General features: G+C 44.8%; 1 protein-coding gene across 1 annotated transcript in view; it reads left to right on the top strand.

The window, feature by feature from the left end:
- Nucleotides 1-16146, top strand: part of GORASP1 (golgi reassembly stacking protein 1) — a 31076-nt gene extending 14930 nt beyond the window's left edge. The window contains exons 3-9 of the mRNA XM_075587920.1: nucleotides 6011-6214; nucleotides 6835-6921; nucleotides 8252-8382; nucleotides 10162-10306; nucleotides 11307-11451; nucleotides 12369-12521; nucleotides 15233-16146. Of these exons, the coding sequence (XP_075444035.1) occupies nucleotides 6011-6214; nucleotides 6835-6921; nucleotides 8252-8382; nucleotides 10162-10306; nucleotides 11307-11451; nucleotides 12369-12521; nucleotides 15233-15471 (1104 nt within the window). The 3' untranslated portion in view covers nucleotides 15472-16146. The remainder of the gene's footprint in view (nucleotides 1-6010; nucleotides 6215-6834; nucleotides 6922-8251; nucleotides 8383-10161; nucleotides 10307-11306; nucleotides 11452-12368; nucleotides 12522-15232) is intronic.
- Nucleotides 16147-17070: the final 924 nt, after the last annotated feature.

Raw genomic sequence — 17070 nt, 5'->3', positions numbered from 1 at the left:
CTATCTACATCACTGCAATTGTATCCTGTGTCGGAGTTTGAGCTAACTGGTAATGTGTGTATCCTGAAAAACTCAGAACACTGATCTTTAGCATAAAATAATACGTGTCAAATTACTGGAGCGTTTAACAATGAAGAACGTGGTTAAGAGGAGAAAATTGGTAACCAAATGACAAGAGGTCAAAGGATTTTCAAAAGAAGCACATTTTGTGGTGCACTTAACTTAACATTTACTACATCACTATAATAAATCACAACAAATTCATAAGTGAATAATAATAATAGCATGTTCTTGTACAGCGCTGCTATTTTACGTAGCGCTTTACAGAGACATTTTTGTAGGCACATGTCCCTGCCCCGTGGAGCTTACAATCTATGATTTTGGTGCCTGAGGCACAGGGAGATAAAGTGACTTGCCCAAGGTCACAAGGAGCCGACACCGGGAATTGAACCAGGCTCCCCTGCTTCAAACTCCATGCCAGAATAAGTGTCTTTACTCACTGAGCTGCTCCTTCGGTGTCAGTGTGAAAACGGACACAATTGAATGTATTAAAACCTTAGGCGAGTGTTGCTGGGACATATAATGTTTGTTGAGAGAAACAAAATTGGTTCTTTTGGCTGAGGGATATTATGTGACTGCCTAGTGTAGACACTGTTGGTGATAGTGCTGGTATATACTAAGGTGTTAATACAATTGGGCTGTGTAAAGATGGAAAAAAAAAAAGCAGGGTGGGTCGCAAAAAATTGTGTCAAACTGGGTAAATGGCATTAAAGGGATTTAGGGCCATATCTATTTATTCAAGTGAACGGGCTGCGGGCAGTAAGGTGTCATCCAACGCCGGGTGGGGTCTTATGGCAAAACACTGCTTAGTGAATGTGGGCCACAATGTACTGTATTTGTGTAAGGCTAGTGACCAGATTTCTCCCGGCAGAAAACCAGTACAAATGTCACGCATGCGCAATCGGCACTTCCCATCTTCTCGTGCGTATGTGCAGTCGGCACTTGCCAACTGCGCATTCGCAAACGGCATTTGCCGGTCGCTCATGTGCGATCGGAGCTTGCCAGTCACTCATGCGCACGAGCAGCCGGGAAGTGCCGATCGCGCATGCGCAGTCGGCGCTCGCCAGCGGGACAAACACCTGGGACAAAGCCCAAAAACCGGAACTGTCCCGGCTAAACTGGGACATCTTGTCACTCGCTATGTAAGGCACTAGTTTGATCACATGTAAGGAAGTTCTGTGAATTTCATAAAGGTGGCTCATGCATTTCAATGTTTTTCTGACCGCTCCAGATGTATAGGGGTTAAACATATCACTGCTGTGGGGTCAGATTGTTCCTAGGGGCACTGCACTTTGTGAGGATAATTGCCATATGTTTACATTTTCAGAGTGCCATTATTGACTTTGTACTTGTTCTACCGGTACACTAAGGAAAGGCACATTCTGTAACACGATACTGTTTAGAGTTTTGCCCCTTCCGTGCCCTGTAAACGTGCAGAAGGCATTTCAGGGGGGCGAGGAGGAACACATCATAACTTTGTGTTATTTTTTTTTAAACAAAATAATCCCCATTAAACTTAATAAAATAAATGCTTCCCATTCAATGCCCCCCCTGACCTTCTGCTCCATGGTCAGGGAGGCGATTGTTGGCCACTAGTAGAGCGGCGACGGGGATCAGCCTCTGTGCAGCCTCCCCTGCAGTCCTGCAGCTCCGTCTGACTTCCGGGGTCTGACTTCACGTGTGTGTGTGTGTGTGTGTGTGTGTGTGTGTGTGCACACTCAGTCGTGTTTTATGTATGTCTACATGTATATCTGTGTGTATCTATCTAAACATTGCGGAGCATTTCCCCTACTGAGCAAGGTCTGCTGGGCAAAGGGGCGTTGCGATTCCCCCTCAATGTCATATTCTTTTTGTATTTCAAGAATTTTATTTTATTGTAAATGCTTTTACATTTGTTTTGTAAATCCGTGAATTCCAGAGGGGCTTCTGCCGCCTTTTTTGATTTGAGGGAATTTTGACATGGTCACGTGCTCGGCGGGCAACCAATGGAAGGGCAGATATGCCCCGCCATGTCCACACCCCCGTCATGGCTGCCTCCCCCCCCCCCGTTTTGGCCGCGCCTCCCATCGCTCCCTGCAGAGCGTGGCTGTTATCTGTGCGCCATGAACACTGGGGCCGTAGTTTCTGCTCCTTCCTCCCCCCACACCCCCAGATCTCCTGCAGCTGAATTCTGGTGCTCAAAGCTCTGTGGACCCCTGATTTACAGGGACAATTAATATATATATTTTTTAATCTTTTGCCGGTATTTGCAAAGAAAGAGGTGGCAGCGGTGGTCACACAGTGTCAGTGTCCTCTCTCATGATGTGTCCGCTTTCCATTGGCCCCCAGAATGAGGCTGACCCCATTTCTTTCTCCCGGACAGGAATCCTTGTAAAGGATCCTCGGAAGCTGCCCCCCGCCCCCCTGGAGCTTGCAGGGTCGCTGTGCAGAACCAGGGAACTATGATTTCAGCACCGGGAAAATATATTTACATATAGTATGTAACAAACAAATGAGCAGCACTGATTTGTGCCTCGATGTCTCTGTAATTGTACAGAGAGGCTAGTTTGCCCAGCACACACAATGTCGGCTCCTGTGAAACCTTGATGAGCTGCTCCTGTAAGATGCTGCTGAGAATCTGCCAGCTAGTGGTTTAATGAGCTAATAACAATTACTTTGTTTGCTTACAATTATTTATGAAACATCTGTCAAGGACAGATCCTGTTCGACGGCATTGGTTATAGGGGTAATTATGCCCTCATTCCACCCTCAGTCATTTTGATGCCCATCTAGAAATGAACCAACATGGCTGGCATCGTAATGATTCAAGCAATGGTTGTTTGTTTTTCCTCTTGTACATGCAATCTCATCTCTTTTAAACAGTTGGTAGCTTGTCACATTGTGTAAATTGTTCACGTAATAATTGCAACAAACTTTGTTGCGTGGAGTTGCTGTGTCCCTCATATATTACTCAGTGGAATGGCTGTGTCCCTCATACTTTGCTCATTGGAGTGGCTGTGTCCCTCACACATTGCTCAGTGGAGTGGCTGTGTCCCTCATACATTGCTCAGTGGAATGGCTGTGTCCCTCACACATTGCTCAGTGGAGTGGCTGTGTCCCTCATACATTGCTCAGTGGAGTGGCTGTGTCCCTCATACATTGCTCAGTGGAATGGCTGTTTTCCTCATACATTGCTCAGTGGAGTGGCGGTGTCCCTCATACTTTGCTCTGTGGAATGGGTCCTTCATACATTGCTCAGTGGAATGGCTGTATCCTTCATACATTGCTCAGTGGAATGGCTGTGTCCCTCATACATTGCTCAGTGGAGTGGCTGTGTCCCTCATACATTGCTCAGTGGAATGGCTGTTTTCCTCATACATTGCTCAGTGGAATGGCTGTGTCCCTCATACATTACTCAGTGGAATGGCGGGCTTCCTCATACTTTTCACAGTGGAGTGACTGTTTTCCTCATACATTGCTCAGTGGAATGGCTGTGTCCCTCATACTTTGCTCAGTGGAGTGACTGTCTTCCTCATACTTTGCTCAGTGGAGTGGCTGTGTCCCTCATACTTTGCTTTACTTTCTTGATTAGTGACAGTAAATTCAGGTAATACAATATCAGTGTGTCCATCCAGCAGTTTGAGATGGGATTAATGTCGAAATATTAAGCATCATATAGTGAGTGCAGTGGTGTAATTTTCAGATTAAGAAACAAAACTAGGAATAGGGAGGCTAGATGAGTATTTTATGGTCTTTTCAGATTTACGTAGCATTACTAATGTTCTCCCTACGTTATTAAAAGAATAACGGTGTACATTTGAACATTTTTTAACGTATTTTCATGAGCATATTTTAAAAGTTCGTGTTAGATGTGAAATGCAAAGCTGGTTGTAGAACAGTAATAAACTAAAAACGCGTGGTATTGCCCCGGTTAAGGGGGGTATCGCTAGATCCAGATTCAATACCTCTCATCGGACTTTAGTGTATCCACCTTTACTCATATGATGTAGGTTGTAGGAGCATGTCGGGTACTGTCACGGGAGGCCAGGAATTTGCACCTTTATACCGGGATCATATCACTGAGCATAACCAAGAAGTAAAACAAATGGTCATTTATTCCATTGAAACAGACGTACACAGTGAATTACAATAAACAAGAGGAGACACAGTTACTGGGGGGGTCTGGGCTACAAAACTAACCTTTCCTAGTTGCAATAGCACAGAAAACAAAGTCTTTTAGATGACCGGGACTAAGCCTGAACAGTCCTGGAACCGAAATCGGCATGCAGTTCCTGACACCACCGCTCTTTCCGCTCTGGAGGTGCTGAAATTCCTTGACCAGGAGCGAGTATCAAACGCCTGGTACTCTTTTCGGCTTGTAGTTCCAGCCGCGACCGTTACAAAGTATTCTGAGAACTTGGCCCCGAAAAGTGGGACTTAGAAAAATTGTCGCCTTGACATTTCTGAGGCCGTCTCGCGTCTTTTTCTCCCAGAGCATCTTTTGGTCAGTTCAAATTTGCCACTGTTGTCTTGGCGCTTAGAATCTCCTGAGCTGATTGGCTGCTGGGTTTCTTATAGAATTTCTGTCCTTTCACAGAATACCTCAACCAATCAGAGCGTGGCAATATTTCTACCAGCCTATCAGCGATTTGCCAGTACCCTGAAGCTGGGCGGGCACGGATTTCTATTCTGCAAAAGGGCATGCACCAACTTGGCACCTCTTCCACTTAGCACTTTGAACCCACCTGCTGGGCCAGACTCCTCAGTCTCGGGCCGGGCAAATGGTCGCCGGATAGCCCTTATTCATGCTAGGACGTGGGTGCTCAAGTATATCTCTGGTACTCTGCCTGCCCTAACACCTTGGCATCTCTGAAACTTTCAAGTCCGGTACCCGGGCAGACTCGGTGGCACCAAGCCTTGTCCATCTGGCCTCTCGGATCCAGGGACTTGGAAATTCCCCAGCTCATATACAGTGCATAAAACATATACCTTTTATACACCATGTTAATAAGAATCTCACAAAATCCTTCTAAGTCCCTCGTCCCCTAGGATCTACTGAAAAGACGCACACGTTCATTTTCAGAGCTCCTAGACCTTCCTATATGAAGTTTACTAAAAAGTTGCTTCAAATAACGCTTAGATTAAGTTTGAGTTCCTTCTATTGTACCGAGGCTGGACTTAATTTCACTCTCGCAACCTCATGGATGGTTGGAGATACTCCGAACCCCTATACCACGCTTAGAAGCTTTGCGGGCAGGATATCCTTAGAGCATGTTTTATTTACTTCTGCTAATATCTAGCAGAAGTAAGACTTCTATTTTTCTAATATAGGGTATGGGTATCTCCCTGGCGGATACTATACACTTCCTACATCGCCGTTGGCCCCTAAAGACACATTTACCAGAACACCTTCCTACTGTCTCTGTACGTTCTTCCTACTTACCAATTAGATTGTAAGCTCTTCGGGACAGGGATGCCTTTTCCTAATGTAACTTTTATCTCTGAAGTGCGTATTCCCATTATTTGGTATTTACATTATTATTGTCACGTGTGTTACTGCTGTGACGTGCTGTGTAAACTAATGGCGCTATATAAATAAAGACATACATACAATATGCATGAGTGCAAGTACAGTATTTTATGTTGAATGGTTCACCTTTTGCACTATTTACACCCAAAATCGATGCAGTGAGACCCACGATGAAATAGCTGGTACAAATCACATCATATGCACAGGATTAGGACCAAACAGAAATAGCTCTGGATCCAGACTCCTATGATCGCAGAGAAAAGGGGATTCCCTTTTATCTAGTGCTGGTAGCTTAAATATCCCCGTAGTGCAGCTTTCTAGCCTGCTGTGAGTGCATGATCCGCTATTAAATGCAGCTGCTCGCTGAGATACATGGGGAGAAGCAGGTTACTAATGAGGATGTTGTGCACAGGATTGTAATTGTTTTGTTTGTCTTTTCAGAATAAGGAAAATAGTATGTTTAAAGACCTCCTGAAAGCCAACGTGGAAAAGCCTGTGAAGCTGGAAGTGTACAACACAAAGACCATGAAAGTGCGGGAGCTGGAAGTCACCCCGAGTAACATGTGGGGAGGTCAAGGGCTTCTCGGGGCCAGTGTACGGTTCTGCAGCTTCCAAGGAGCCAATGAGCACGTGTGGCATGTACTGGTGAGCAAAATGCACCACGTAGTGTCAGTGTGGGCTTTACATCTGGGATATTAACCCCTTTGCAGCCAGTCAAGTCAGCAATGTAGAGCAGTGTGTGCACCCAACAAAAATATTGACTATATATCTTTGTATTTCTCTATCTCTCTCTAGTAGGGTTATTCACTAATATCTGTGAGTGGTGGGTCTGACCCCAGACAGGCTGCTAGGATGAACCAAGTTTTCTGCCCAAATCCAAAATCCAGCTTTAGCAAATGTGTATTCTGCGTTTCCACTTTGTAATTCGTAAAGGCAAACACTTACGCTGACAGTAGAGGATTGCAAGATATTGCAAGTATTTCTAGCGAAGAAAGTCTCGAGGCTACATCAAGTTGCGATGGTTGAAGTCTCATTATGTCTCCTCCACGATCTTCATTTCCCCTTCAACAGAAATCCCAGGCAGCGCCAATGTAGTCAAACATAGTTTTCCTCTCTCGGGGGTAGATAGGTGTGTGTTCATGTTTTTGGATTTGAGGCATTTTTGAAGTAGGAGATGGAGGGTCCCAAGCCGGCAATGCTGAACTCGTCCCTTTCTTGAACATGTCGTAATACAACTAAAGTCCCTATTCTTCTTCTTTTTATAGGATGTGGAGCCTACTTCGCCCGCTGCCTTGGCCGGTCTGCAGCCCTACAATGATTATATCGTTGGATCTGATCAGATTCTGCAAGAGGTACAGTACATGGTGGCCGTTGTAGACATGAAGTTATGGTGAACGTGTCACGTTTGTTTCTCCTCAGGAATAACGTCTCTCATTAGCTGCAGGAGCTGCAACAAATGTGGGCTTCTTTTTGGGGCAGGAAGCAATTAAATGCGTACGGTGCATTGTTGAGAAAAGAGTGCAGACTGTAACATAATGTGGGTGGGGGGTGGGGGTGAGGGAAATGGTCTTGTTTTTTTCTGGGGGTAACTGCAAAATAAAAGCATTGGTGTAATCACTGTTCCGTATTACAACACTGGTTTGCAGCCCCTCCCCGGGGAGTCCCAGAAGTGCAATGTTTTGGGATAACCAAGCAATACTCCGCCCATAGAGAAGATGAGTGTCTTCTTATCTTTGTTCATTTCTGGGTCATTCCTAAATCGTAGTGTACCATTCTTTTTATTGAACAGTTGTTTTAAAAAATATATTATTATTGTTTGTTTGTAAAGTGCCAACATATTCCACAGCGTAGTACAATAGGGGGGTACAGAGATGTGATCATTACATACAACGAAGGACAAACAAATACAGAGAGGTAATGAGGGCCCTGCTCGTGAGAGCTTACACTCTAGAGGGAATGAGGGACAATGGTGAAACAAGAAGGTAGGGCGGCTGCTCTTTGTGCCGTAGTATGCTTCCAGGTATAGTATGACTTGGCCCGACAGCTGATCCCATTAGGGTTTGAGAGTGGGGATGTTAGGGGATGTTCCATAGCGCGTAGACTGGACCAGCCGCACCGCTGGTCCCAGTGGGGTTGGAGGGGAGTTGGATATTGGATATAAATTGAAAGGTACGTTTTTTTCAGGGAGTTTTTAAATTGCTGGGGTAGGGCCAGATGGTGCGGGGGGAGGTAGGGAACTCCAGAGAGTGGGGGCAGCACGGGAGAAGTCTTGCAGGTAGGAGGACAGGCGGATGTCGGGGGCAGAACGGATGGGACGTTTAGGGGTATATTTGGGGAGAAAGGCTGAGGCGTAAGGGGCGGGGCGCAGCGTCATTGAGAGCTTTGTAAGTCACAGCTAGGGTTTTAAATTGGAATCTAGAGGCTATATGGGAAGCCAGTGTGTAGTGATTTGCGTAGTGGTGCAGCAGAAGTGGAGCGGTGAGTGAGGTAGAGGAGTCTGGAAGCAGCGCTTTGGATGGATTGGACTTGGGACAGGCAGACAAGGGGAATGGCAACTAAGAGAAGGTTGCAGTAGTCAAGGCGGGAGAGGATGAGAGAGGAGATTAGGATTTTAGTTGCATCAATAAATATGGTCTCTTTATAAATAAATGTAATGGTAACGTGAATCTTTTTGTGTTCCAGTCGGAGGATTTCTACGCCTTAATTGAGTCTCACGAAGGGAGACCCTTGAAGATGTTGGTTTATAACACGGACACTGATTCGTGCAGAGACGTGTTCGTAACTCCCAATGGGGCCTGGGGTGGAGAAGGAAGGTACTAGGTTTTCTGTTGCTTAATCTTTCCTTCTATTTCACTTAAAGTGTAAATAATATACCCAGGCTAGAGAAAGTAATATGGGCGGAAATGCATCCATAATTAGTGGTCACATCCTCTTGAGCTTTTAAAACCGCAGTGCGCCCCAGAGCACATTGCAGTTTAAAGGTTGATATAGTAACCTCAGAAACTAGAGATTAGGAAAATCATGATTTAAAACACTGGAAAAACATTTTTTTATTAAGAGCTCAGGGGGCAACATACGAACATGAGATACAGGGGGATTTCTGCTTTAGTGCATAGTGGCATTATGAATCTAGCACACAAATGTTATTCTTATATTGCCTTAAATACTACAACATGGCCACTTTTAGTGTGTGTGTGTGTGTGTGTGTGTGTGTGTGTGTGTGTGTGTACACATGGAATAATGGACCTGATTTATCAATACAAGTGTACAGGCATACCCCGCATTAACGTACGCAATGGGACCGGAGCATGTATGTAAAGCGAAAATGTACTTAAAGTGAAGCACTACCTTTTTCCCACTTATCGATGCATGTACTGTACTGCAATCGTTATATACGTGCATAACTGATGTAAATAACGCATATGTAACAGGCTCTATAGTGTCCCCACTTGCGCACAGCTTCGGTACAGGTAGGGAGCCGGTATTGCTGTTCAGAACATACTGACAGGCGCATGCGTGAGCTGCCGTTTGACTATTGGGCGATATGTACTTACTCGCGAGTGTACTTAAAGTGAATGTCCTTAAACCGGGGTATGCCTGTAATGCAATCATAAAACTAGAGCTTGCAACCCTAGGAAGTGTAGGTTCAAGTTTTTGGTTTATTTTATCTCTCAGCCGATACTAAACAAACTAAAAAATGATCATGTTTTTATTACAGGCGTGAAGCAGGCGGTCTCCGGAGCTGAGCCCCATTCATTTCAGCTCCGGGGACCCCCTGTTTGCAGAGATACGTACTTCCATAGTGGTGGCGGTATCCCTGTAAGCAGAGAAACTATGATGCTTAATTTTAATGGTGGTGTTTAGATGTCCCGTGTCACATGGGCCAATAGGAAGCCGTGATGTCATGCCGTGCGGCTTCCTGCTGTACTGCGTGACCTGAACCATTAAACGCCGCAGTGATACCGGCACCTGATTGGAGCTGAAATAAATGGGGTTCAGCTCCGGAGACCCCCTGCTTCTATCCGGTAATAAAAATAAAAAAAATCTATATATTTTTTTAAAGTTAACCCGTATTGCTGCGTTAAATACAGATACCTTACGGTATGTCTTAACGTATTCTGTGATTAAGTGCCATGTCGCTCAGCCTGTATAACCATGGTATTTATGACCTGCTTATGAAGGGTACATTGCGGTGGAAACATCCCTGTGTTTTCACAATGCAACCCCAACACGATAACGCATGTAAGTTTCCACCAGTGGAGATATGTACAATAATCAAAATCACATGATCTACCCGGCCGGGTACCCGGTTACCCGGTTGGCACTTACCTGGGGGTGGAGGAAGAAGGCGGCAACAACTAGGCAGGTCAGCAGAGGTCCTGTGGCTGTCGCAGCATCAGCGGGAGCTGCAGGACTCCATAGCAGTGTGAGCTGGGGAACCATGTGACCGGAGCAGAAGCGTTCCTATCGGACTGCCGGCTGTCCAAAAGGAACGCTCCTGCTCCGGTCACCAGGGCTCGACAAATGCGAAAAAGAAGAAAACAACCATGAAGTGTCTGATTGTAATCAATTTATATTGTTTGCCTTTGTAGCTTGGGATGTGGCATTGGATACGGTTACTTGCATAGGATTCCCTTGCAGCCTGTTTTGCCACCGAAAAATACCGAGATAAAACCCCCGTCACCTTTACCATGTGAGGAGGAGCCTGCTGTGCCACCCACTAACGGATATCGGGAGGTATAAGACTGCATGCAAGTCGTTGTCTATGTCCCTGTCATTAATTCTCGCCTTCATCTGCGAATCGGATGCTATGAGAATGCTTGTGTGTCCAGAAATAGAAGTGCTTTAGGTGTGAGGACTCATTTGAAGATGCAAAATATATTCAAATTACTTTAAATTAGCGTATTTATAGCGGAGGTACAGAAGTCGCTTGGTTACATAGGATTCACCTTGCTAGCAAAACCCCATCCGGATCCTGAAATATGGCACCTTTGGGCCTCATTTATAGTTGTGGCGTCAGTGCGCGCGACGGCGTGATGTCACTCGCGTGTTCCTCACGTGGGAGGCGTGGCCGTTGCGTCACGGGAGCGGTTCGCCCTCATTGGCTGAACCGCTCGTGTGACGCGGCCTTCATACGGCAAGAACTATTTAAAATGCCTGTTCAAAATTTGCGCGCTTAAGCGCGTCGGTCGCGTGCACTGTGCGCGCTCAATGGACAACATTAATTTGTTTTGGTGGGGCCATTATAATCGCAGCCTTAGGTAAGACATGCTTTACTGCAGGTTATTTGAAGCCAACCCAAAGCAGTGCTAATGCCTTAGCATAGGCTAAAACAACTACCTTTGTGCATGTGCGTTAAAATCGGGGGAAATAACTTCATCCTCGTGTCTGTCTACTTTCTCACCATTAGTCCCTACTTCTCTCATCCCTAAGACCTTTTTCACTTATTGACCCTACCTGGGATTCTCTTACACTCACTCTTACATCACGAGCCTTCTCTCTGCACCTTCCAAACAATCTGAAAAACACTTCCCGAATGAAGCATTTTACGACTTATGTCTATTACATTCCAAACCTATGTTTCCACTTTCTGACCATCCTACTTGCACACTTTATAGAACCCCCTCTCTTTGACATAGAACATTGTTCCGTGAAATGGCAAAACTAATGGGAATTGATTATACTTTCATTTATTTTTCATATTTTGATTTTTTTTTTTTTTTAATTGCGTTTATAGGCTCCTCTTGTGGTGGCTTCAGCACAGACAGATGCTGTTGACGAAGATCTCAACTTAATTGAAACAGAAGAGCCGGAGATGCACATCAGCCCAGTGGAAACCAATCTTGTGCCTCCCCCACCTGTACAGAGAGTTATGGATCCAGGTATGGAATCTAGGCTTCCGGATTGTGAGCATTTAAGGATGGGGATTCATTTAACTTGAATGTTCAGATATGGACAACCACCTTCATATCCTACTGCAAAATGTGAAAGTTAAAACTAATAATAAATACTTTTGTTACAATAGCTCGCTCCCTCCAATAAAAGACTGATAAAATCTGATATAGTAGAGCAAAGGGATCAATAATGCCATGATCTTTGGCAATGCGATTGACTGGAGAAACTCTTCTCCCTTTCTGCGCTTCCTTCTGGAAGATGCTAAAACAATATTCAACTGGCCACACTCTGACCTATTAAAAATGAATGTTATTATTTAAAAAAAAATATATTATGTTAAAGCAATGATAGTGGAAGAATTAGTGACTGGTCCCACAAGCCCTTATATTCCTGATACAAAACTGCCTATCAAATTCCAGCTGGAAATGCTCCCACTTTGGATTAGTTACAAAGATGCAATCCATTATTCTCACACCTATAGTTCCACATTATTCTATCCGTAGACTGCTTGTGTGAGCAAACATGTCTGCAAGGCATTTAGTTTGTCTTAACACATTTCACTTTTCTCACACCAGATATTGTCAATCCCATCCAGGGTGCCCATTATCGTGGCTCCATGTGTCCACTAATAACGCTGGATAGCAATCGTAAAATGCTTGATATCGTATCACATGCGTCTTTCTGCCAACCCCCACTGGCGCCCATGAGCAACCCACCGCAAATCCTCTACATCTGCTATAAATCCTTCCGCACTGTGATCATTTCCTTCTCCTGCCGGCGCCTTAGGAAAATCCAGGGTGTACGGACTCTAGCAAATCAGTGACTTGGTTCTGTAAAGCCTGGATTTATTTATTTCTCTCTGCATTCACAGCCACTTGCAATAACAAGGACTGTTTCCCTTCAGGGTTTCTAGATACGTCTGGCATCCAGTCACCGGAAAGTTCGGACGTCTCAAGACTGCTTGATATTACTTCGCCGGCTTCCCTCAACCTGACAACAACCTCTCTGGCAGGGTCAGAGAAGTTTCTAATTGATGATGAAGTGAATGCTTTTATGGGTAAGGATGTTTGAACCGGTGCTTTAGAAGCGCAAGCCATGTCAAACGTGAGGCTAAATCAGGGGTGAGCAACCTCAGTCCTCAAGGGCCACCAACAGGTCCGGGTTGAAGGATATCCCTGCTTCAGCACAGACCTGACCTGCTGGTGGTCCTTGAGGACTGGAGTTGCCCACCCCTGGGCTAAATCCAGGAATATACAGTAATGCAATATACTGGATAGCAGTGAAAATGGCACTTGGTTGCAGAAGATACTTATTTGGGCATTTGTAGTGTGTAGCTGTAGTTTTGATGTGCAGTGATGATTGCTAGCATTGCATAAAGGGTATGTGTAACATTGGGGTGGGAAAGGCCATAGGGCATAACAATCACTATGCAAAAAGAAAAATATATTATAGCATGATGCAATCAACGTTTCGGCCAGCAACTGCCCTTCATCAGGGGCACCTGACATATTTTGCATCATGTATAACACTGGAACACTTGGGCCAGCAGTGGGTTTTTTTGTTATTTTTTTTTTTTAGTAGGGGAGATAAAAACAAATGAAAGCACCTTAAAAAATATATATATGTAGCATTCTGTTTGTCGTCTTTGCAAATCTCATTCAATGGTAGAAAGAGAGACAGAGGGGCGCAGACAAGGGTCAGAGTTAATATCAGACCAGTAGTTGAAAACACATACAATAGTAAACCAATGGATAAGAGCACAGGGGTGATAAGAGTATAACGTAATATATACTCACACGGGCCTGTGTGGTACTGGGTAGTACTATAGGTATCTTTATTTTCTTTCCTCCTCCTTGCTAGTCAGTCATGCTCCTTCTCCCTCTGTACATCATGGATGGGCCACTCAGGGCACATGTAGTGGAAGACAGCGCCACACAGATGAATAAAAATACGTTTATTTGGCAAAGAACATGAGACAACAATTCACTCACATGTAAAAAACTGCTCAGGGACGCCGACGTCAACCTCCCGCTCTCCGGTGCAGTGTGCTCCTGTTCGCCGCTTCCGGTCTACAGGACTGTTCACCGTCAGTGCAGGCTCCAGCTCAGCTACGGTGTCCTCGAGCAGACACACAACTTCTGGGCCAGGTGTCTGCACACACAACGCGTTTCGGATAATTGAATCCTTCGTCAGGCGTCCTCTTGGGGGGGGGGGGGTTAACTCTTGGGAGCTGAACCGTGTTAATTGCGGGATTTCCTGGAGCTGAAATGACTACGGCACAGCTCTGGAGACCCCCTGCTTTATATCTAGGGGAAAAAGTGTGTGTCGGTCGGTCGGTCCTTCAATAGCTACACTCCCACAACCACCAAGAAAATATATTTCATTTTGCATACTGTGAATCCTTGTTCACAGAGCATGCAACATTAACTCTCTAAATGGCTTCAGATGACCTGTGAACCCTAAAAATCTATCTACCAAAGCACAGACAAGGACACTTCCCATCTGTGTTTTTACTGTATCGCTGGTTTCCTTTTAACTCTATATTTCTGTTAGGCACAAAACTTAGAACTTGGGTGTGAACAAGACTTTGCGATCACGCTAATAGCATTAAACAGGGGTGCCCAAAGCTAGTCCTCAAGACAGGTCGGGTTTTAAGGATATCCCAGCTTCAGCAAAGGTGGCTCAATCAGTGGCACTGTCTTTGACTGAGCCACTGAATGAGCCAGCTGTGCTGAAGCAGAGACTGATTGAGCCACCTGTACTGAAGCAAGGATATCGTGAAAACCTGACCTTTTTGGGTGTGGGTCTTGAGGACTGGAGTTGAGCCCCCGTGGCATAAAGTACAGCGGGGATGCTGTCCTTAATCTTCTCATTACAAATAGCTCTTTCCGCACAGTATTTCTACACTTCATAATACTAGCGGGTGGGCTGCTGGGTTTAACCAGTACATGCAGAAACGTTGTGCCAGCACACATACTGACCCTCAGGCTGCATCACATACTACAAGTCATTAAAGCAAATGTACCTTTTCTGGGCTCTTTATTAATCTGACATCTTGTGTCCTGGTATGTTCTATACAAGAAACGCGCGTGAAAAGCTTTCTTCACGTGCCCCATTTCTCTGCGTTAACAACTGGTCACGTGCATATGTCCGTATGTTCCACCATTATTGATCCGCAGGTCTTGCAAGGTTTGATGAGATGTAATAATAACTTTATATAGAGTTTTTCTCCCAACGGGACTCAAAGCGCTTCACAGTTACAAAAGGGAAAAAGAAGAAAACATTTCAGGTTATAAACAAGACCAAACACAAGGAAAGATACAATACAGGATGGGACGGTAATTTGACTATTAAATGCCAGACAGGTTGGGGTTCATTAATTAAATGCCTGGGTAAACAGGTAGGTCTTGAGCCTGTTTTTATAGATTTCCACAGAGGGAGGGGGCCTCTCGAACTGTATGAGGCAGATTGTTCCAGAGAGTGGGAGCAGCGCGGCTAAAAGCTCATTCCCCAAAGGAAGTTAAGGAGATTCTGGGAACTGTTAGGAGTCCTTCATCTGCAGATCGAAGTGAGTGAATGGGAGTGTAAGGAACTAGAAGCTCTCTCGGATAGCTGGGATCGGGTCATGTAGTGCTTTGAATGTCAACAAGCCAATCTGGAAATAAATTCGCCGTTGAACGTGTCCGAATGCCTCACTGCACGCATTCAGCAGTGGTTTACCATACCAGCAAGGATGGTTTTAAGCATCTTCATTTTATGTTTTAACAGAGAAAGTCAACATCTCAGAACACGCCTCTCTTGATGCCTTGTCGCTGTCTGGCTTGGACCAGTTCCTTGCTCCAGAGGACGCATTAGGATCTCCTGCTGATCCCACGAGTAATCCTTCAGAAGAAGCTCTTGGAAGTGATTTGTTAGCTCAAGAGGACGACGTACCTGTGGCCTCAGCAGGGGACTGTGATATCCCTGAGGATTCGGACACCTCCCAACAGGAAACGGAACAAGAATAGAGCGTACCAAGGCATTTCCTTCTAAAGCAACTTTATATTCCTTGCTCATGCAGCTCAAAGTTTTATTTTTTAAAATTTTAAAACAAAAACAACAAAGCATTTTTTTTATACAAAGGACACCTTTTAATTAGCAACTCATCATTGAATTTCCCATAGGTATCACTGGGAATGTTTGAGATTGCAGTAGATGGAATGGGTCCACTATGGGCTGTAAATGCACCGGGCCTCACTACAGTGCTAGTCATTCTTCTAGGCAGAGATGGTACGTTATATTGGATTAGGCAGAGAATTATACAGGCAGTCCTCGGTTATCCAACGGAATCCGTTCTGGAAGTAGCATTGGATAGTGAAACCGTTGTAAAGTGAGTCCCATGTTAATCAGTGGCGGGGAGCGTTGAATAACGCATTCAGGCGTCGGATAACGTCCCATAGGGCTGCATTGTAAAGCGTTGGATATGCCATTCGCTGTAAAGTGAAACGTTGGATAACGAGGACTACCTGTATTGGCAACAAAATTAACTGAATTTGTTACTGTGGGAAAGAAAGGCGCTCAAACGAAAAATGTGGTAGTGTGAGGATAACGACTAGTTGCTAGAGCATTGCTATGAAAATTGCAGGTGTCCACTGGCATCGATTAAACCAGGGGTGGCCAACTCCAGTCCTCAAAGGCCACCAACAGGTCAGGTTTTCAGGATATCCCTGCTTCAGCACCGATGGCTCAATCAGTGGCTCAGTCAAAGTTGAAGACTGAGTCACTGATTGAGCCACCTGTGCTGAAGCCGGGATATCCAGAAAACCTGACCTGTTGGTGGCCCTTGAGGACTGGAGTTGGCCACCCCAAGATTAATCCATTGCTCTTTCCCAGTACCAAAAACTTGGCCCATCAGCCTTTGTTTGTGACAGCTTGTGCTATTAGTCCCCTGCAAATCTAAAATAAATCTAGGTGTTGGTCTAGTTTTGAGATTCATTGGGAGGGGGAAAAACAAAGAATCCCTATTTTTTTTGGTAGAAAAATAATTCATACGTCACATGATCAGGTTTCGCTGACACTAAATGTGGTCAGTTTACAAGTAATGTCAATCGGCCCAATGTTCCCGTGTAGCGGAAGGACCCCTCGGGTCTGACTTTGCAGGTCATGCCTTTGTGTCACTGTTACTGTTATATTGTCTTTGTGCATATTTCAGGGATCGGGCTATGTTGCCGTAAGCAATTTCTCATTGTGTACATGTAACCAAATCGGGTGAAAAGGGGTGTAACGTTTTATATAGAACACTGTTCAAATTAAGAAGATATTTTTATGCTCTGTTGTCTTAATTATAAACAATTAACCCTTCAAAGACGATAGCTTAGAGGCTGCGTATAGTAATTGTTGTTTACACAGGTGTGTTGTTATTGAACTAAAATGAATACTGTTGGATAGAGTTGGCACTGGTTTGTCTATATGCAGATGATTAGAATATATTTAATTAGGGATCAACTACTTGGTTTTAAAAGTGAAACTTCTTTAATTCGAGGCTGTGCTGATAAGCTGTGTAATACGGCAGGCATTAGCTCATAGGGATCCGTGTTAAAATAGGTGAGAAGTAACGAGTGAATCAC

The sequence above is a fragment of the Ascaphus truei genome, chromosome 2 (assembly GCF_040206685.1).
Source record: "Ascaphus truei isolate aAscTru1 chromosome 2, aAscTru1.hap1, whole genome shotgun sequence".
Lineage (NCBI taxonomy): Eukaryota > Metazoa > Chordata > Amphibia > Anura > Ascaphidae > Ascaphus > Ascaphus truei.
This window is presented reverse-complemented; position numbering and strand designations above follow the sequence as displayed.